Genomic DNA, 22,490 nt, shown 5'->3' with positions numbered 1-22,490 from the left:
TGACTACTACTACTGTTGTTTTATTCTTTATCAGGTGACAGAGCATCACCTCCTTAGATTAGCAAGGTTCCATCTACACTTGTCACCTCGTGACATTCACAAACTGATGCACCAGCTGGCCCCAGAGACCTCATTGAAAGCCTAATCGTTGACACTAACAGCAGTGTGGCTGCATCGGTAATTGGCGGACATGTTGCAACTGTCTCCTCTATTTCCTGCTGACTTTCTCTTGGGCTCTTCGGAGAAGCCGAACTCCCCTTGGCTTCCATTTTCTAGGTATTCTGTGGGTATTCTGCTTTCATGATGTTATAATTGCGGCTTTCCTCACATCGAACACTGTCAGGGCATTGACGGGGCCTGGCAAATGAGCTGGAGATCAAACCATGAAGATAAGATCATGGAAATGGAGATGCTGGGGACGAAAACACAGGATATAAATCAAGGCATGCACTGCATAGAGGCACATTCACTTCCTGGTGTCATGGTGGTAGTGGCGGAGGTGTTTTCCTTCACTCCGCTCTCACTGTGCCGAGAGATCAAAACAGAAAGTGCACATAAACACATCATTAGTCACAGGAAACAAGGCAATTAATCCTTTATTGTGGATGTCCTTGTGGTAGCAGAGAAAAATAGACATACAGTATTAGCTTGACCTGTGGGGTGTAGCGCAATACTAAAAAGGGAAAATGTAGGCCTAGTATATCATTGTTTTGCATTTAAAAAGCCACTTTGCAATATCTACCGTGTTTCTTCCAGATTACACTTTCCTCCTCAGCGGGTTTTTGAAACAGTGTGATACCATTCCGTTCGAGCAGCAGCCATTTCTCAGTTCAGCCGAATTCATGCTGACGCTCCGCTTTACTTTTGAAACTCTTCTTCCTGCTCTTTTTAATCTTCTGGGGAGAAAAGAGGGCCAGCGACCACTGCTGCTGACAGGGACATAACTCGCCTTCCTTCCCCGCATCTCTTGTTTACAGTCTTCCTCTCCATTGCAACCAACTCCTCTCAATGGAGCCATAAAAAACAAATAGGGGCTTTTAGAGAAATTGCCTGTGCACTAAAGATTAATAACAGTTGGGCCAGCTCAGGAAGAAAGTCCCCAGAGGCAAAAAGGACATTGGAGATTAAAAGTGCCACATCCCTAAATTGGAATGATTCAATAGGCTCTGGCTCTCTAACCATCTTTCGAGAGTCAAGGCGTCAATTAACCTGCCTGATAAGTCATCATTAGGCACTTAGATGGTCACCTACTGCATTATGTGAGGCACAAGACCGTTGATTTGTCAGGTGAGGATTCCAACCACAACATAGCAGAATCGTTCATGGGCTAATTAACATGTGCATGTCATTTTCAAGAAGGAATATACTTTGATGATAATCAGATAAAAAGTCTGATAAGAACATGTAGAAAATATAAGTCTTTGTCTTATATCCCTCTGAAAATAATTGCACAGTTGCCTGGGTGTGCTTAATGAATAGATTAGACTTGCCCTGTTCTGCTACAAAAACTGAGCAGTGACTTGATCTCTGATGAAAATAGGTTTGGCTCTATGTAGGCCTACATTACAGTAGGGTGGTACAATTATTATTGTGTATAATACTATGCAGTGCAGTAGCCGACAGCAGGCAACAGTGTTTATGGTTATATCAACATGTTTTTCAGAATGGACCATAAAAAGTAGGCACATGTAGCTCCTCCTGGCTGCAGCAGGGAGGAGCGCGCACAGCGTGGCGTTTCCATGGAAACACCCTGCATAGCAACGGGAAGGCGTCTTCAAAGTGTAACAACCCTAACAGAGTCAGAAGTGTAGCTAGGTAATGTTGCTCGGTGAATAGTTACATTTTAGTTTATCTAACGGTAGTCCTTAAACGGTAGTCCTTAGTCCTTAAACGTTTCAAGGTTTTAGTTTGCATCACTATTGCCTTTCTCATGTGCACAAATATGAGAGCCCTGGAGCTGAAAACCGAAGGGTTTACGGTGAAGTCAACAATGAAGAACTCAGTGGTAAGTTTGAGTCATCATGTCAAAGATGTGTAGCTAGCTAACTAGTTTCTAGCTTTAGCTATAACTAACGTTAGCTCACCCTTGTTCTAATTGTTATAATGTTGTTGCTCGCTAGCTTAGTTAACTAGCTAGCCAGTTGACAAAATACGCTAACTAGATTGCATAAAGACACAATACCAGCATCAGCAAATCAATGACTTCTCGTGAAGATGCCATTTTGGCATAGGGGAAAGTATATGTGGCATAGCTTGTTAACTATACAGTAGTAGTCTAAATTAGCTGATTCATCTATTACGTAGCTAACGTCACATTTGCTAGTATGATTGGCTGAAACAATTGCGCCAAAAGTTCAGCATTGTGATTGTGTTGTGCTTTGTTCTACACATACACACAGTAGCCCCACGCCCTCTGCCATCGGTATGGAACGCCGTTTTGGTCTTTGTGTGTCAAATAACACTATTTGACGCGTCAAATAAGCTTGTTGACCAATCAGGACCTGAATATGACTTTACGTCACGTAAATGTATTACGTAGTTATTACACGATCACTCGTATTTCATATGTCACACCGATACCTATGCTATGATGCTGGTAAAGTTTTGTCTCGCGCACCTGCCGCAGACACTCTTCCCTAAAAACATATCAAAACGAAATCATCTGTTTCAGTAGCTATAGTTAGCTAGCTACCTATCTAGATATGTGTCATTATCTAAAATACCCCAAATTTATAAGACAGTTCTTATTTGATTAATGGTGGTCGGACCCACCTATGTGAAGCTAGCCACAATAAGGATTAGCCACTATAGTCGAATTTGCGGTTCGCCTTCAAAATAAAAGTCTAATTGAAAGTGTTGCAAATGAATACAAATAGTGGAATCATGCCATAATGGAATAGCTCATGCTAAACGAGGTTGTAATATTCTTATATAAATTCAACAAAAGACAATAATTTGTTCATTTGACAAAAATATGTTAATCACACTGGATGTATTAGACTTCAGAATTGCATTGTTGGAATACTTATTTCACTGTACAGCCTTACCTATGGATTGTGGATCAATGACATGGCGTATGTCTACTCAGAGAACATTAGCCTTGTACCTCTTATTGCGGGGCTCTGAAACCATTGTGAATTGAACCACATTTATTGTACCAGTCAACCTACTATGTGTAAAAACAATATGACCTGGATGTTTTAGAGCCTGATAACTCGGAGGAGGACTTTGGGAAAAAAGCACTTGGGTACTGAGTAGAGTAGACTGATACCCCATTTCATTGATCCCCAATCCTGAGGTAAGGCTGTATAGTGCAATATAAATGTCAATAGGCACAATATGCTGACTGGGGAGATGTTTTCCCTAGTCAAAGTCCCACAATAAGAGCTACTACGACGCTAACATTGGGCTCCCGAGTGGCGAAGCGGTCTAAGACACTGCATCTCAGTGCAAGAGGCGTCACTATAGTACCTGGTTCGAATCCAGGCTGTATCTCATCCAGCCGTGATTGGGAGTCCCATAGGGCGGCGCACAATTGGCCCAGCGTCGTCTGGGTTTGGCCGGAGAAGGCCGTCATTGTAAATAAGAATTTGTTCTTAACTGACTTGCCTAATTAAATAAAGGTTACGTTTAAAAAAAAATATATATATAAACAAAATATGTATAAGTACTGAAAGCCTTGGTTCTGGTATGTTTTTAAAAGGAAAAAACTAAAATAAACCATTATTAACCAAACTATTACAAATAGCAAGCATTACAACACTACACATAATGATGTAGACTAGTACGGACTAAATATGCACAAACATTTTTAGCCCTTAGCCCAATTAAAGGAAATCAGTCTGTACATTTTAAGCCATTTTGGGTCCCATCCGGATTGGTGGTTGTGCGCACTTGGCCTTACTCCTCTCTCCTCCTCCTCTCCTTTTATCTACTCCTCTTTCTTCTCCTTCTCTCAGCTATCCTCTCTCCTTTTCTCCTTCCATCTCCCCTCCTGGCTCTCTCCTTTCCTCTGTTCCACTCTGCTCTCTGCTCTCCTCTCTCCTTTTCTCCTTCCATCTCCCCTCCTGGCTCTCTCCTTTCCTCTGTTCCACTCTGCTCTCCTCTCTCCTTTTCTCCTTCCATCTCCCCTCCTGGCTCTCTCTTTTCCTCTGTTCCACTCTGCTCTCCTCTCTCCTTTTATCTCCCCTCCTGGCCCTCTGCTCCACTCTGTCCCTCATGCATCCCTACCTCACTCCTGGGATTCTGCCTTCTCTGTCTTGCAAAGTAAGCCATACACGATAGCTTAAGCTTTTAAAGAGTTAGCTAACTAAAGAAAGTTTAATTTCATTTAGGGTGATTTGACGTTAGCTTGCTAAGTGAACGTTACCTGGCGCTCTTGTCCCTGCTCCCCCTTTCTCTTTCACTGCTGTGGCTGGAAATATTTCAATGAACTAATGTGAAGAAAAAAAAATGTAATCGAATATAGATAAATGCAGCTATCTTGCTTGCACTTGATACAGTTCCAAACGAACTAGCTAATGTTAGCTAACATGCTAGACTAGTAACGTTAGTTAAGCGTGTTTCTATCATCAACATACTTATGGATATTCTATAGCTAATTGCCGTTACAATTGTGGCAGCAATATTATAGATCTAAATTATGTTACTTGAGTTTTTAGGTTATCCTCTTACATCTAGACGTTCCGCTAGCGGAACACCTGCTCCAATATCCAATGATAGGCGTGGCGCGAATTACAAATTCCTCAAAAATACAAAAACTTCCATTTTTCAAACATATGACTATTTCACAGCATTTTAAAGACAAGACTCTCTATCTAACCACACTGTCCGATTTCAAAAAGGCTTTACAGCGAAAGCAAAACATTAGATTATGTCAGCAGAGTACCCAGCCAGAAATAATCAGACACCCATTTTTCAAGCTAGCATATAATGTCACAAAAAACAAAACCACAGCTAAATGCAGCACTAACCTTTGATGATCTTCATCAGATGACACACCTAGGACATTATGTTATACAATACATGCATGTTTTGTTCAATCAAGTTCATATTTATATCAAAAACCAGCTTTTTACATTAGCATGTGACGTTCAGAACTAGCATACCCCCCGCAAACCTCCGGTGAATTTACTAAATTACTCACGATAAACGTTCACAAAAAACATAACAATTATTTTAAGAATTATAGATACAGAACTCCTTTGTGCAATCGAGGTGTCCGATTTTAAAATAGCTTTTCGGTGAAAGCACATTTTGCAATATTCTGAGTAGATAGCCCAGCCATCACGGCTAGCTATTTAGACACCCACCAAGTTTAGCCCTGACCAAACTCCGATTTACTATTAGAAAAGTTTGATTACCTTTGGTGTTCTTCGTCAGAATGCACTCCCAGGACTGCTACTTCAATAACAAATGTTGGTTTGGTCCCAAATAATCCATTGTTATATCCAAATAGCGGCGTTTTGTTCGTGCGTTCAAGACACTCTCCAAAGTGTAAATAAGGGTCACGAGCATGGCGCATTTCGTGACAAAAAATGTCTAAATATTCCATTACCGTACTTCGAAGCATGTCAACCGCTGTTTAAAATCAATTTTTATGCCATTTTTCTCGTAAAAAAGCGATAATATTCCGACCGGGAGTGGTGGTTTTCGTTCAAAGAGAAAGAATGTAAACATGGAGTCGACTCGTGCACGCGCCTCAGTTTCATAGTACTGTGACCGGCCACTATCCAAACGCGCTAATATTTTTCAGCCAGAGCCTGCAAAGCCACGATTCAGCTTTTTGCCGCCTTCTGAGAGCCCATGGGAGCCGTAGGAAGTGTCACGTAACAGCAGAGATCCCCTGTTTTGGATAGAGATATTCAAGAAGGCCAAGAAATGGTCAGACAGGGTACTTCCTGTACAGAATCTTCTCAGGTTTTGGCCTGCCAAATGAGTTCTGTTATACTCACAGACACCATTCAAACAGTTTTAGAAACTTTGGAGTGTTTTCTATCCAAAGCTAATAATTATATGCATATTCTAGTTTCTGGGCAGGAGTAATAATCAGATTAAATCGGGTACGTTTTTTATCCGGCCGTGAAAATACTGCCCCCTAGCCATAACAGGTTATAGCTTGCTTATGTAGTTGGCTAGCTAACGTTAGTCAAACACACAAACTAACGTACCTTTCTTGCAGTTTCTCATGCAGGTGCACTCTGAGGTGATTCAAGTGAATTGTGTTTTGCGCTGCAGAGCGTCTGTATCAAGCACTGGTCACTCGCTCGCTGGTCACTGGTGCGCTGTGTTTCTTGAGTTGCAGGCTGCCTGCCACAGCTCACAGAGCTAAATAATCTTCAGAACTGTGTTGAACTCCAGATAGATTATTTATTTACCATGGAAAGCGAATGTGCTTCGCAGAACTTTATTGAAACTATGTTTGGTAGAAATAGGATGTTTCTTTTGGTGTGTCGGCAATTCTGCCGTGGCGCAGCGCCACACTTAAATGAACGCAGAGGAAACACTGGTGTAAACTCATCACAGTTATGTTCTGTAGGTGTCACCGAGTAGACTCATACTCCGTTTCATTGCTCCACATTCCAGCACTCCAACCTTGTTCAAGATTATTGAGTCTAAATATGGCATGATTCCACCAATTGTAACCTTCTGCAACACTTTCAATGTTGGAACATTGCTGCGGGGACTTGCTTCCATTCAGCCACAAGAGCATTAGTGAGGTCGGGCACTGATGTTGGGCGATTAGGTCTGGTTCACAGTCGGTGTTCCAATTCATCCCAAAGGTGTTCAATGGGGTTGAGGTCAGGGCTCTGTGCAGGCAAGTCAAGTTCTTCCACACCGATCTTGACAAATCATTTCTGTATGGACCTCGCTTTGTGCACTGGGGCATTGTCATGCTGAAACAGGAAAGGGCCTTCCCCAATCTGTTGCCACAAAGTTGGAAGCATAGAATCTCTTCAACACTTGGCGGTCCCGCTCTGTGTGCTTGTGTGGCCTACCACTTCGCGGTGGAGCCGTTGTTGCTCCTAGACGTTTTAACTTCACAATAACAGCACTTACAGTTGACCGGGGCAGCTCTAGCAGGGCAGAAATTTGATGAACTGACTTGTTGGAAAGGTGGCATCCTATGACGGTGCCACATTGAATGTCTCTGAGCTCTTCAGGAAGGCCGTTCTACTGCCAATGTTTGTCTATGGAGATTTCATGGCAGTGTGCTTGATTTTATACACCTGTCAGCAATGGGTGTGGCTGAAATAGCCAAATCCACTACCGTAATTTCCGGACTATTAAGCGCACCTGAATATAAGCCGCACCCACTGAATTTTAAAAAATATATTATTTTGAACATAAATAAGCCGCACATGTCTATAAGCCGCAGGTGCCTACCGGTACATTGAAACAAATTAACTTTACACAGGCTTTAACGAAACACGGCTTGTAACAAAAATAAATAGGCTTTAACGAAACACGGCTTGTAACAAAAATAAATAGGCTTTAACGAAACACGGCTTGTAACAAAAAATAAAAAATTTGCAGTAAGCTTTAGTTGTCTTTTTGCGCTGAATCAATTCCTCACGCTGCTGTTTCCAACGTCTTATCATCGACTCATTAAGACCAAGCTCCCGTGCAGCAGCTCTATTTCCTTTTCCAACAGCCAGATCAATCGCCTTCAACTTGAAAGCTGCATCATATGCATTTCTCTGTGTCTTTGCCATGATGAGGGTGACAAAATGACTACCGTAATCAGAATGATGGGAAGTTTGAGAGCGCTCGATTTAATCTAAACAGTAAACAAAAAAGTTGTTTGACCTTAACCCGTTCGGCAATTTCATTGGTCAAATGAAAGCTTCATGCCGCCAAAAAACTGAGCACGTCACAGAATGTGTTTAAAAAAAAAAATAATTAAAGTGGGAAAAATCCATATATTAGCCGCGTCATTGTTTAAGCTGCGGGGTTCAAAGCGTGGGAAAAAGGTTGCGGCTTATAGTCCGGAATTTACGGTAATTGAAAGGGATAAATCTGACCCTTTAAAAAAAAAAAATTGCCTAAAATGACATAACCAAATCTAACTGCCTGTAGCTCAGGACCTGAAGCAAGGATATGCAAACTTTGAAGTTTGTGGAAATTTGAAATGAATGTAGGAGAATATAACACATTAGATCTGGTAAAAGATAATACAAACATAAAAACATGCTTTTTCAAAAAAATAAATGTGTCCATCTTTGAAATGCAAGAGAAAGCATATAATATAGGAGTCTAGGCGCAATTTAGATGTTGGCCACTAGATGGCAGCAGTGTGTATGCAATGTTTCAGATTGATCTAGTGAAACATTGCAATACTGCACAATATTTTTTTATCAAGTCTGCCCAAATGTGCCGAATTGGTCAATTGATACATTTTGAAGTACATAACTATAGAGAACATACATTTTGTATTACCATATCATTTTTGTAAGTTTACACACTCCCAGGAATGTCATACATGATGGATCATTAGCTTATACACTAACTTTCACACATCTAGATGGCCGGGCAGGTTGGGTGTGGAGCCAGAGACAGCAGGGCTTCAAACTGTAGAACCCAGTTACTACATTTGTATATAAAAATAGATTTTTTTTAAACAAAACTATGCTACATTTTATCTCTGGGACCCTCAGGATGACAACTCAGAGCAAAATTACTGAATGTAAGTACATTATTTACCTTCAGAGGTGAATGTACATATGGGTAGGTGTAAAGTGACTAGGTAATGGGATAGATAATAAGCAGTAGCAACAGCACATGTGATGAGTGAAAAGAGTTAGTGCAAAGGGGGGGGGTGGGGGGTGTTCTTTGGTTAACTATTTAGCAGTCTTATGGCTTGGGGGTAGAAACTGTTCAAGGACCACTCCTGTTGGTTCCAGATTTGGTGCATCAGTACCGCTTACCGTGCGGTAGCAAAGAGAATAGTCTATGACTTGGTTGGCTGGAGTATTTTACAATTTTTACAGCCTTCCTCTGATACCACCTGGTGTAGAGGTCATTATTATTATTAATCACCAGCCTGGATATTGACCCTCAAATGAGTAAGAGGAAGAATGAGAGGAAGAGAAAAGGTGCTTGCTAGACACATTTTCTGACTGTCATTCAGATTCAGTCCATTAAAAGAGTTCTCTTTCAAAGAGAGAAAAGTATTTTGCCTTTTTGTTGTTACATTGCCTGGTGTGTGTGTGTGCGCGCTTCTGAAATGTCTTCATCCAGTGCAGAAAATGCAGGTAAAGCACAATGAAGACGTACCTGTATTTAAGCATGGAGAACAGGACCTCACTGACAGCCTCACGTCGACCCTTTCAGACTCTTTCTTATTTATTTAACCAACCTTCTGTATCAAGCTAATAGCTGGCATTACAAGCAGTGTCTGTCAGCTTGTACCTTACTCTCCATCTCTATTTGAGCACAAACACAAGGTAGCAAGGCATGGCCATCGAATTTCCCCAGAGGTGATAGGCTAGACCTCATAGACTTTGAGTTAAACTACTGAATGAGTAATTTCCAAAGACAGTCTGGCTCCCCCAGACCACTCCTGTCCATTTTAGATGAAGATGGATCAGGAGAATGTAATAGATATCAGAGCCCATCAGTCCTAATTGACGTGTCCTATTGATTGGTCAAGTAAACTCATCTACTGAGCCAGGAAGTAGGTTATAGTGGGACATTTTGACAAACAGCCCTCTCAGTGTTTTGTAAAAAGACCTAGGCTTTAGGCCTAAAATGCAACAGTAGATTATTTATACAGTAGGCCTACATTGTTTGTTGCATATTTTGGCATTCGGCACTTAGGCTTTGCCTATTTATTCAGAGTGGTTTTATAGACTAGACGTAACATAGTAAATGTAAATCTGGGACACTCAAATGAGTATGATATGTTACGTTTGGTATGGTTACATAAGACAGAAGGTTACTTAAGGCAAAAACAAAAGTAGGCTGGTTAGTCGGGGTGGATGGGTAGACCTATAATGTGAACGTCTAGCAACCCAAGGATTGCGTGTTTGAATCTCATCATGGCCAACTTGAGCATTTTAGCTAATTAGCAACTTTGCAAATACTTACTACTTTGTAGCTTCTTTGCAACTCTTCCCCTAAACCTAACCTTAGCCCTTTAACCTAACGCCTAATCCCTAGCCTAGCTAACGTTCACATTAGCCACCTAGCTAACGTTAGCCACAGCAAATTGTAATTCGTAACATAAAAGTTTAGCAAATTCGTAACATATTGTAGAAATTGCAATTAGTAACATATGCGAATTCTAATTCGTAACATATAATACAAAATGGATGATGGACATCACCAAATGAATACGAACCATACTAAACGTTACATATCATACTTTTAAACCACACATTTCACTGCACCTATCTGGTGTATGTGACAATAAAACATAATTATTTTGTATTTAAATTTACTATTTTACTACCCCTGAGTCCAGGTTGATTTATTAGTAAGGCATGTAGACCTAGTATCTATTCACAACGGTCCCTGGCTTTAGTTGAGCAAATGATGAAGTGATAGGAGAAGTTTTACATTTCAATATGCTAATGTACCTGCCATACTAACTCATCATTCTTATGGGCACACAAAACAATGTTGATGTTGCTAAGTGGTCAAATTTTCATAATTACTGTAGTGAGGTGAGACGTTTATACTGATGGAAATAAACCATAGCTCTGTCTGGATCATATGATATTCATCCTTAGTGAAGGCAGCTGGACATTTACATTGCACATATTGCAAGTTAATTATTGCTTAGCATGCGCGCACCACAGCTATCGAGTCACCTCCGCAGCCAGCAACCATGCGTGTTTGCAAAGAATGGGAAGCTTAAGCTGATTGTTCTCTTTTATGTAGAAACCAACACTGAATTGGCTGCTTCTTCCACTATTTCTTCATAGCCTAGGGGAGAGTGGGATAAGTTGAGCCATTCAGCATCGCTCAGATAAGGGAAATATAGTATTCTTTCTAACAAAGATATCTACATATATTTCAAAATGTTGTGTATCCCTGGACATAATCAGAAATCATGTAAACATTACAGTTTTGAAAACACAGCTTGTCCAAAAAGAAGTGGCCTCTTGGCACAACTTACCCCATACCCGGGTTAAGTTCAGTTACAGGACCGGGTAAGTTAACCGCCTACAGATTTTCTGTACTGAATGAAATATTACCACTACCTTTTTAGTAAAACAAAGTCTATCTTTATTTCCCAAACACAATTATTTTAGGGCGCTTTCATATATCCCCTTATGATCTGGATCCTTGAGCATTTGGTACCCTGATCCGCTATAAAGCATGTGTGAAACGCAAACAAACCCTGTCTGAAACAAATCCTGGACCTGCATGAGTAGTGGATCTAAGATCCAGGACCTGAGTACCAGCTATTGTGACACGGCAGTGTATAACATTTTTGGCCCATTGTCAACAAGCTAGCTCACTAACTGTGCATCTCACCCTGTTATTTTCAGGTCTTGTGAAAGCGAAACCTACTCTGTAGTATTCTCACAAACACTCCAGGAAACCAAATTTCATAAGTGAAAATGTCCTTAATAATTCTAAGCATCTTTTAACGCCTAACAAACACCTTTTGTCTCATCACTGCAACTCCCCAACAGGCTCAGGAGAGGCAAAGATTGGGTCATGCATCCTCCGAAACATGACCCGCCAATCCACGCTTCTTAACACCAACTCGCTCCCAAACATGGCCAGTTGTGACACAGTCTGGGATTGAACCCCAGGCTGTAGTGACACCGCAACACTGAGATGCAGTGCCCAAGACCGCTGCTCCACTCAGGAGGCTTTTGAAACACTTTTAATATAGGCCAGGTCCTGTTGTTACCTCATATCCCAGGGATAATGCCTTGCATTACGCCCATAGCTGAGAAAGATGTTTTGAGTTATAATAATGTTATTCTATCATCAAATTTGCCTAGTGGCATACAGTTCAGCAGAAGCGTTTTTAGGATTTACACACAGGGTCAGAATCTTTTTTTGGCCTTTTATAAATGCATTTCATGCAATTCTACGTCCTTTAGGTCTACATGACAGGAGACATTATCAGAATAGTTTTTTTATGCTACACAAATGACCAAAATGAGTGGCAATAGAATCCTATGTTTCTATGATGGACTTAGCCTTGAGATGCTTTTACGAAACCAGGCTTTGGTCTTGACAGTCGCCCAGGGCCAATAAATAGAAGTGAGACACACAGATTGTACAATATATTATAGGCTACAGTAGGCTACTAATTCAACTTTCTGGTGGCACTAAGTGATGGGGAAACAAAGCTTCCTGAAAAGCTTCCTGAAGCATTGAGGCTTTCCAGCCAATTGTGTCGAAAATAGGTTGATTACTTGGAGCTTCATTTTCCGTTCACAACGCACATTAGTGCCATATGTGAGTCGTTTCAGGAAACTAGGGCTATGATGCGCGTCACTACTTCACAGGAGCGCCATTTGAACGTACACTTTTTTTAATCAAACCGCTTTTTTGTTGTTGTAGAAATGCCGTCTGGAACATGTAAACTTTCATGTGCCTGAATAACATACTTGTATGCCATCTGTAAATACGAATACAATTGTTAAATTATGAGCCTAGTTGGGTTAGCCATGGAAAATGTCAGCAACCTTCCCGCTAGCCATGATTGGCTGAGATAATGAGTGGGCTGTACATGCCGAAAGATGAATATGAGCTGGTCAGGATGTGTATGTAATCCTTGCAGCTTTTTTTGAAAGATATCACATAGTAGCAGTGCACAAGTGTGGCTCTCCACTTTCTGGAGGACCGAGTTTGAAATCAGTGGAATCAAGAGTATGGTAGCCAAGGAGATGGAGAAAATTCTGGGGTTTGATTGCAAATATGCAGATTAGAGGTCGACCGATTATGATTTTTCAACGCCAATACCGATTATTGGAGGACCAAAAAAGCCGATACCGATTAATCGGCCGATTATTGTTGTGATTTTTTTTAATATGGGTATATACACACACACACACACACACACACACACACACACACACACACACACACACACACAAGCTCTGAAGTGACAACGATACTGAAGAGTCTGCTTAGGAGACAAATACTCTCAACTGTTTGAATAATAAAAATAGAATTTAAGTTACCTGTGATGAATGCTGAAAACAAAAACTGTAATTTCTATATGCAGGAAATCCTATTTTAATAATGGGCATGGTAAGAATTGACTACCAAAGTGCGAGTCATAATTCCCATGACACCTTCTAGCAAAATCTGAAAAGCGGTTCCTTCATTTATTCCGTAGGATATTTTTTAGATTAACTTAAAATAAGGTTTGTGTTTGGTTTAGGCTTGCCAATTTTATAACTGTGTAGATATCCATAGGATATAACTCTGATCAATATAAGCAAAGATACATTTTTTTGTAGAGTGGATTTATGAAAATATGTTGACAAACGTTATCTAGTGAGATTTACACGGGTATCAATACGCCGAGGCGGTTTAAGCACAAAACACAGACCTTATTTGAAGTAGATCAAGACATTCTCTATGGAAGACATGAACGGTAAAATAACGAAGGAACCCCTTTCAAGTTCAGCCGCAAGTTATTACAGGAATTATGAGGCGTCGACTATTTCTCTCTAAACCATATACCTTTGACTATTACGAGCCTGCTGCTGCCTACCACCGCTCAGTCAGACTGCTCTATCAAATCATAGACTTAACTATAATATAATAAACCTTAGGTCATTAATATGGTCAAATCCGGAAACTATTGTCGTGTCTTTGGGGGTACCATTAAACGGAAGATATGTTTATCAATTAGCTCCCTGTAATTATTATCACGCGATTAAACTGATTAATCGTTTAATTGTAATTAACTAGGAGATCGGGGCACCAAGGAGAATATTCAGATTACAAAGCTATAATTTTCCTGTACTATAATATTCTATTCTATTATAGTATAGGTCGATTATCTTCTAAGTTTAAATGGTGTATTTACCTCTAGTCCAGTCTCATTCCAAACGTCGTAAATTGTTGTATCTGCACGAACCCAGTCTTTACTAAAATCATCCATACATCAATTGTCTTAAAATCATTTATTTACTACACTAAGTAATTAACAGAAAAACATACAAACAGTCATTATCGTCACAAAGGATTGGTATCGGAATGTGCCCTACTGGCTAAACAGGCAGGTCGGCCTGTTGAACAATGGGTCATAAAAGGTCGGCTGAGAAGTTACACAGGGTGATTTAATATTAACAATTGACAATTGAAGGCTCACTCATTCGGGAACAATTGCAATCAATATATATTTACGCTCAGTGTGTCGTTCTGATTCTTGTTGGAGAGTAGTTCTGTTGGGGAGTTTTGTCCTCGTTCTCTCTCTCTCTCTCGGTTAGAATGGATCTTTCAGAGCGACATTCATTAATGTCGTCATCGAATGGTTGCTTCGTTGGTCTTCGCGTTCAATGATATAATTTACTTAGCTGCAGACTAATAATTAATATCAAAGACTTGTTCTTATTCTGTCAGTATCGATAGTCTAAAAGTTAACCACGTGGTATGGTTCACTTTCAGTAGAGGAATTGGAAGGTAAAACCTATTAGCCAAGGCCTGGTCTGAAGAAATGTAAATCCGGGGGTGTTTAACCTGTTGGGTCTAGGGGGCAGCATTTGCACGTCTGGATAAAAAAAATGTACCCGATTTAATCTGGTTACTAATCCTACCCAGTAACTAGAATATGCATATACTTATTATATATGGATAGAAAACACTCTAAAGTTTCCAAAACTGTTTGAATGGTGTCTGTGAGTATAACAGAACTCATTTGGCAGGCAAAACCCTGAGACATTTTCTGACAGGAAGTGGATACCTGATGTGTTGTATTGACTTTAAACCTATCCCATTGAAAAACACAGGGGTTTAGGAATATTTTGGCACTTCCTATTGCTTCCACTAGATGTCACCAGCCTTTACAAAGTGTTTTGAGTCTTCTGGAGGGAGATCTGACCGAACAAGAGCCATGGAACGGTGATGTCCCATTAGACACCTGGCGCGCTACTTCATGTTGGGTACCCTCGTTCCAATACGTTATAAAAGAGTATGCATTCGTCCACCTTGAATATTATTCATGTTCTGGTTAAAAAAGGCCCTAATGATTTATGCTATACAACGTTTGACATGTTTGAACGAACGGAAATATATTTTTTCCCCTCGTTCATGACGAGAAGTCCGGCTGGCTTACATCATGTGCTAACGAGACGGAGATTTTTGGACATAAATGATGAGCTTTTTTGAACAAAACTACATTCGTTATGGACCTGTGATACCTGGAAGTGACATCTGATGAAGAGAATCAAAGGTAATGGATTATTTACATAGTATTTTCGATTTTAGATCTCCCCAACATGACGTCTAGTCTGTATCGCAACGCCGTATTTTTCCGGGCGCAGTGCTCAGATTATTGCAAAGTGTGATTTCCCAGTAAGGTTATTTTTAAATCTGGCAAGTTGATTGCGTTCAAGAGATGTAAATCTATAATTCTTTAAATGACAATATAATATTTTACCAATGTTTTCTAATTTTAATTATTTAATTTCTGACGCTGACTTGACTGCCGGTTATTGGAGGGAAACGATTTCCTCAACATCAATGCCATAGTAAAACGCTGTTTTTGTATATAAATATGAACTTGATAGAACTAAAAATGCATGCATTGTCTAACATAATGTCCTAGGAGTGTCATCTGATGGAGATTGTAAAAGGTTAGTGCATCATTTTAGCTGGTTTTATGGTTTTGGTGACCCTGTCTTTGACTTGACAAAACATTACACACAACTCTTGTAAATGTACTGTCCTAACATACTCTAAATTTATGCTTTCGCCGTAAAACCTTTTTGAAATCGTAAAACGTGGTTAGATTAAGGAGATGTTTATCTTTCAAATGGTGTAACATAGTTGTATTTTTGAAAAATTTGAATTTTGACATTTATTTGGATTCAAATTTGCCGCTCTTGAAATGCACCTGCTGTTGATGGAGTGCACCACGGGTGGCACGCTAGCGTCCCACCTAGCCCCAAGAGGTTAATAGTGCCCATAGAACAGCTTGTCAAATGACGCCTGGTCCTGTATGGGTCCCTGGGGGCATGCCTATGACTGAGTTAGAATTGTATTTCTGTAACCAATTCTATCACATTACATCAGTACATAGCATCTCAATGCCTTACAAAAGCTTTATCCTTATTAATACATTCTATACAACCATTATGATGCTATTATATAAACAGTTTTATGGTAATATGGCTATATTGTCTCTTCTGAGTATCACAAAATTGTACTAAGCGGATCAGTTCGTAACTGGATTCTTCACCAATCTTCCATACCTTCTCCAGAACACAAAATGTCGCTTGGCTCTCCAATTCTATGAGTTGGAAGAATTTCCTTTGTCTCTCTATGGGCCATGTGGCCAGAGACTCTCCTGGAATTTTAGAGTTTTTACGACCCTTTACACACAGGGTGGATTGTGTGCAAAAGGGAGGGGTCAACTGTCCTCCCTGTACCAAAAGAGGCCAATGTCATGACACTATCATCTCGAAAACATTATTCTTTCAGTGACATACGGAACCGTTCCGTATTTTATTTAACGGGTGGCATCCATAAGTCTAAATATTCCTGTTACATTGCACAACCTACAATGTTATTTCATAGTTCCGTAAAATTCTGGCAAATTAGTTCGCAACGAGCCGGATTCTGTATACCCTGATTCGTGCAACGAACGCAAGAGAACTGACACAATTTCACCTGGTTAATATTGCCTGCTAACCTGGATTTCTTTTAGGTAAATATGCAGGTTTAAAAATATATACTTCTGTGTATTGATTTTAAGGAAGGCATTGATGTTTATGGTTAGGTACAGTCATGCAACGATTGTGCTCTTTTTCGCAAATGCGCTTTTGTTAAATCATCCCCGTTTGGCGAAGTCTGCTGTCTTTGTTAGGAAGAAATAGTCTTCACAATTCGCAACAAGCCAGGCGGCCCAAACTGCTGCATATACCTTGACTCTGTTTGCAAGAGAAGTGACACATTTTCCCTAGTTAAAAGAAATTCATGTTAGCAGGCAATATTAACTAAATATGCAGGTTTAAAAATATATACTTGTGTATTGATTTTAAGAAAGACATTGATGTTTATGGTTAGGTACATGTCGGAGCAAAGACAGTCCTTTTTCGTGAATGCGCACCACATCGATTATATGCAAAGCAGGACAGGCTAGATAAACTAGTAATATCATCAACCATGTGTAGTTAACTAGTGTTTATGATTGATTGATTGTTTTTTTATAAGATAAGTTTAATGCTAGCTAGCAACTTACCTTGGCAACGTAAAGCAGGTGGTTCGAGCGTTGGGCTACTTAACATAAGGTTGCATCCCCAAGCTGACAAGGTAAAAATCTGTCGTTCTGCCCCTGAACAAGGCAGTTAACCCACCGTTCCTAGGCCGTCATTGAAAATAAGAATGTGTTCTTTAACTGACTTGCCTAGTTAAAAATATAAAAAAATCTGTGGCCAAAAATACTGATTACCGATTGTTATGAAAACTTGAAATCGACCCTAATTAATCGGTCGACCTCTAATGCAGATGGGGTCAAAAAGAGAACACATCTTCAAACTAAGGGCAACCTTAACATCCATGACAGAGAGGGAGAAGCATCCATCCATGTATACGGGTAAGAGAGTCTAGCTAGTTACATTTTCCGATATTACACTTTTCTAAGTTTGTCAGAAAGTCGTTTTCATTTCAAGTTAAAGTGTACTGTTAGCTAGCTATCTAACGTTAGCTGGTTGGCTAGCTAGCTAACGTTACGTGTATGATCTGTGTAGTAATATTATTCGTATCTCAGATCCATTTGCATTGCTAGTTATAGCCTAATGTTATCTAGCTAACATTGAACCTGGTTGGCAGATTCATGCTGGGTAGTAACTAGAGGTCGACCGATTTAATCGGAATGGCCGATTTCAAGTTTTCATAACAATCGGTAATCGGTATTTTTGGCCACCGATTTGCCTAATTTTTTTAATTAAAAAAAAAACGTTTTATTTTTTTTATTTACACCTTTATTTAACTAGGCAAGTCAGATTAAGAACACATTCTTATTTACAATGACGGCCTAGAAACGGGGGTTAACTGCCTTGTTCAGGGGGGATTCGTTTTTGCAACCTTCGGTTACCAGTCCAACGCTCTAACCACCTGCCTTACATTGCACTCCACAAGGATTAACAGGCTGACTACCTGTAACGCGAGGGCAGCAAGAAGCAAAGGTAAGTTGCTAGCTAGCATTAGACTTATAAAAAAACGATCAATCTTAACATAATCACTAGTTAACTACACATGGTTGATGATATTACTAGTTTATCTAACGTGTCCTGCGTTGCATATGCGGTGCCTGTTAATTTTTATTGAATCACTGCCTACTTCGACAAACGGGTGTTGATTTAACAAGCGCATTTGCAAAAAAAGTTATGTCGTTGCACCAATGTACCTAACCATAAACATCAATGCCTAACAGGAACATTTAGACTTAGTCACCCGTTAGATAAAATACGGAACGGTTCCGTATGTCACTGAAAAAAAAAACGTTTGTTTTCGAGATGATAGTTTCCAGGTTCGACCATATTAATGACCCAAGGCTTGTATTTCTGTGTGTTTATTATATTATAATTAAGTCTATGATTTGATAGAGCAGTCTGACTGAGCGGTGGTAGGCAGCAGCAGGCTCGTAAGCATTCATTCAAACAGCCCTTCGCTGTGCTTCAAGCATTACGCTGTTTATGACTTCAACCTGGGTGGGTATAATTTGTTGAACGTTCCAACAGGAATCTATTCCAAAAACAACGCATACAAAGTTGTATAGTGGCAGAATAAGATACCGGGTAGGGAGTGGTCTATTTCATTGCGTTTTTCACTCATCACGTTTATTCCGAAAAATGTCTGTCCTCACATGTCTGTTTGCCTATGGACAAACATTAAGAATAAGCTACGTGGTGAGTTGATGCCTATTCGGCAGCTAGTTAGCTAGGTTTGTATGCGTTGTTGGTTGGCAACCTTTTACTTTACGTTTTTTGAACAGATTCCTGTTGGAACGTTCCACAAATTATACCCACCCCTTCAAGCCTATCAACTCCCAAGATTAGGCTGGTGTAACCGATGTGAAATGGCTAGCTAGTTAGCCGAGTGCACGCTAATAGCGTTTCAAACGTCACTCGCTCTGAGACTTGGAGTAGTTTTTTCCTTCTTCTGCATGGGTAACGCTGCTTCGAGGGTGGCTGTTGTCGATGTGTTCCTGGTTTGAGCCCAGGTAGGAGCGAGGAGAGGGACGGAAGCTATACTGTTACACTGGCAATACTAAAGTTCCTATAAGAACATCCAATAGTCAAAGGTATATGAAATACAAATCGTATAGAGAGAAATAGTCCTATAATTCCTATAATAATATAATAACTACAACCTAAAAGTTCTTACCTGGGAATATTGAAGACTCATGTTAAAAGGAACCACTAGCTTTCATATGTTCCCATGTTCTGAGCAAGGCACTTAAACATTAGCTTTCTTACATGGCACATATTGCACTTTTACTTTCTTCTCCAACACTTTGTTTTGCATTATTTAAACCAAATTGAACATGTTTCATTATTTATTTGAGGCTAAATTGATTTTATTGATGTATTATATTAAGTTAAAATAAGTGTTCATTCAGTATTGTTGTAATTGGCATTATAAAAAGCATTAGAAAATAATCGGCCGAATAATCGGCATCGGCTTTTTTGGTCCTCCAATAATCGGTATCGGTATCGGCGAAAAAAACAACAAAAAAACATAATCGGTCGACCTCTAGTAGTAACGTTATGAGTTGGGATAATGGTTCATTATTTAGCAAGCTAGGTACATGTCTAAACAAAAGACTCCACTATGCAAGTAGCTATTTTAATAGAATATTTACGATGTCACAGCGACAACTGTCGATAGACGTAGCTGGTAAATTCGCTCTGGCTATCTACTCTGATTTTGGAGCACTCTTGTCTGAGTGTGCCAGAGCGCAGAATAACTGATGAATTTACGAACGCTCAACACCGGTTGAATATGGCAGGTGTCTGTAAGCGTTGGCAAGAAAAGCGTTGCCAGCAGCACAGTTGCAGTCACCAACGCTCTGGATAACATAAAAACAGCCAAACCAGCTAAAATGGTCAGAGTGAAATCATTTATATCTGGAAGTAGCTAGCAAGCTAGCTTGGGTGCTTGACTGCTGTTGTTAGGTCAGAATGCTCGGATCAACCCTACTTTCTGGCCAGACGCTCTGAATTTACGAACGCCCAGAGCACAATGGCACTCCAGATTAAATTTACGAACACACCCGTAGTATAAACCAGTCTTTAGTCTTGAAATATTTTGTTGTTTAGTACATAGCTTCACATGTGAATCCTTAAAGGGATGGGTGGGGCTAAAGCTTAAAAGGGTGTGAACAATGCTGAATGGGTGTAGACAAAGAAGAGCTCTCCAGGAGGTACCAAAACATTCAAGGTCCATTTTCTCAAAAGTGAGGTTACAAGTTTATCAACTTTCAAAGCAGAATTCCTTTCCCATTGTTCCTCAACTGTATTGTATGATATACCATTTTCTGGATATACAATTTTCTAGCTCTGGGTCTCTACTTTTAATCAATGTAAAAAAACACAATTTCAAATTTTGCTACATAAGACCAAATCGAGCCGGTCAGTCACATACGTATGCTGGTCAGCAATAAATAGCAACGTGTGATTATCAGACTTTTTTTTCCTCCTCTACTGATTTGATCAAAACTCAATGGTGCAGCAGTAAGTCATTGGCTTAAATATCCTATAGTCCCGTTGGATTGCCAGGTTCGCGTCTTACATCATGCTTTCATTTTTTTCCTTCAAGTTTACTCGTTTTCTAAAACTGAATCTATGGCATTATTTAGGATACTTTAGACAGAAACTTATATGATACTAAATAAAATAAATTATTTGAACAGTGCAGAAACCACATAAAACTATTTTCTAAATAGTGTGCCTGTAACGGGATTTGACCTTACACCCTCAATGTTCCAAAGTTGCCTACTCTACCTGCTATGCTACTGGTCAGGTGTATTTTTGTATACAAAATCCTAACTAGTAGTATAAATAAGTATGGTGTCTAGTAGTGGTAAGCTTTTGAAAGCAGCTTAATCGAAGAAAGCACCGGAACCACGGCAAAATCAGTAGGATCTTGCACTTTGGAACAAACGGTTTGAAAAAGCAGGTGATTAAACAAAACTTTTGACGTTATTGATGACGTACTTCTGTTAAAGTGATACACGCATTGACACACTGCTTTGAAGTTAGCTGCTTACGATTTCAAAGCATGCCTCGAAGCTCCAGTATCAAATGTTACATCACGAGTGCCACTGACTCACCCAATGATGCAGAGAGCATGATTTTGCGTAGCTTAGGCTTCTCACTGTACCGGTGATGGTCTCAAGATAGGCCTGAGCTACTTTAAAAAACAGTGCTGTTCGTCTGAGTTTTTTTGTTGCTTCTACTGACAAATTACTCTTCTCAGCAGTAGGCTTTTGCTTTCCAAATGTTTTTCCCGCGATTGTATTTTGGAACTTGCAAAAGGCCTTTAACTATTCACTGACAGCGCGAAGAGAAATAGAATCCATAGAACAAAAGTGCCCATTCAAGCCAGGACTGACAGCCATTTTGAGCATACCCATGAGTTTACCAGTCAAATTACCAGGGTGAGGTTCCAAAACCCTTCCCAGCTAGCACATTTGGTTCCTTGGAAGTTGTGGGAAGCCATTTTTAAACGTTCTGAGAACGGAAGTGAACATTTTGCCTGTTTTGGGAATGTTCATTTTTAGGTTGCAGGGAGGTTCTGATTATGTTTTTCTTTGGTTCCCTGAAAGTTTTATTAACGTTCTGAGCACAGAAATTATAGGTTATTTGAAGGTAATTAAATAATGTTCTGAGAACATAAGACTTTTTATAAAACTAGCTTAGGTTAACTGTTTTGAACTCCAAGCACAGATAGGACATGTCGTGACGTGACTACCGTTAATGTTATTAATTATTAAGTGATCAATTAACTCATTAGTACCTTGGGGCACCACGGCAAAAATTATTTAACTAGTTACTATCTCCCGAATTAAACTCTCATATCTGTAGATAAGTCACTTATTAATGTATTATTACCTCATATCAGTCTCATTTTGAATGTCGTTGACCTTGGAAATCTGCACGAACCCTAGTCTAAATGTTGAATCAGTGATAAACAAATTGGCTTAATTATTTATTTACTAACTAACTAAATAATCACACAGAATTACATAAGCACACACACAGTACAAATGATTGATTACTAACATAACGCAATGAAAAGTCCCTAGTGGACTAAGCCGATATGACCGTTTGGTTACACAA

The 22,490-nt window shown here is 39.7% G+C and overlaps 1 protein-coding gene across 1 annotated transcript in view; it reads left to right on the top strand.

Moving 5' to 3' along the window:
- Positions 1-1,781: 1,781 nt before the first annotated feature.
- pacrg (parkin coregulated) overlaps positions 1,782-22,490 on the top strand; it is a 277,008-nt gene continuing 256,299 nt past the window's right edge. Inside the window, 1 exon segment of the mRNA NM_001141061.1 lies at positions 1,782-2,005. Coding sequence (NP_001134533.1) covers positions 1,931-2,005 — 75 coding nt within the window. The 5' untranslated portion in view covers positions 1,782-1,930.

The sequence above is a fragment of the Salmo salar genome, chromosome ssa09 (genome assembly GCF_905237065.1).
Source record: "Salmo salar chromosome ssa09, Ssal_v3.1, whole genome shotgun sequence".
NCBI classification, from domain to species: Eukaryota; Metazoa; Chordata; class Actinopteri; order Salmoniformes; family Salmonidae; genus Salmo; species Salmo salar.
The sequence above is the reverse complement of the archived record's forward strand: the minus strand, read 5'-3'. Positions and strand labels throughout refer to the sequence as shown.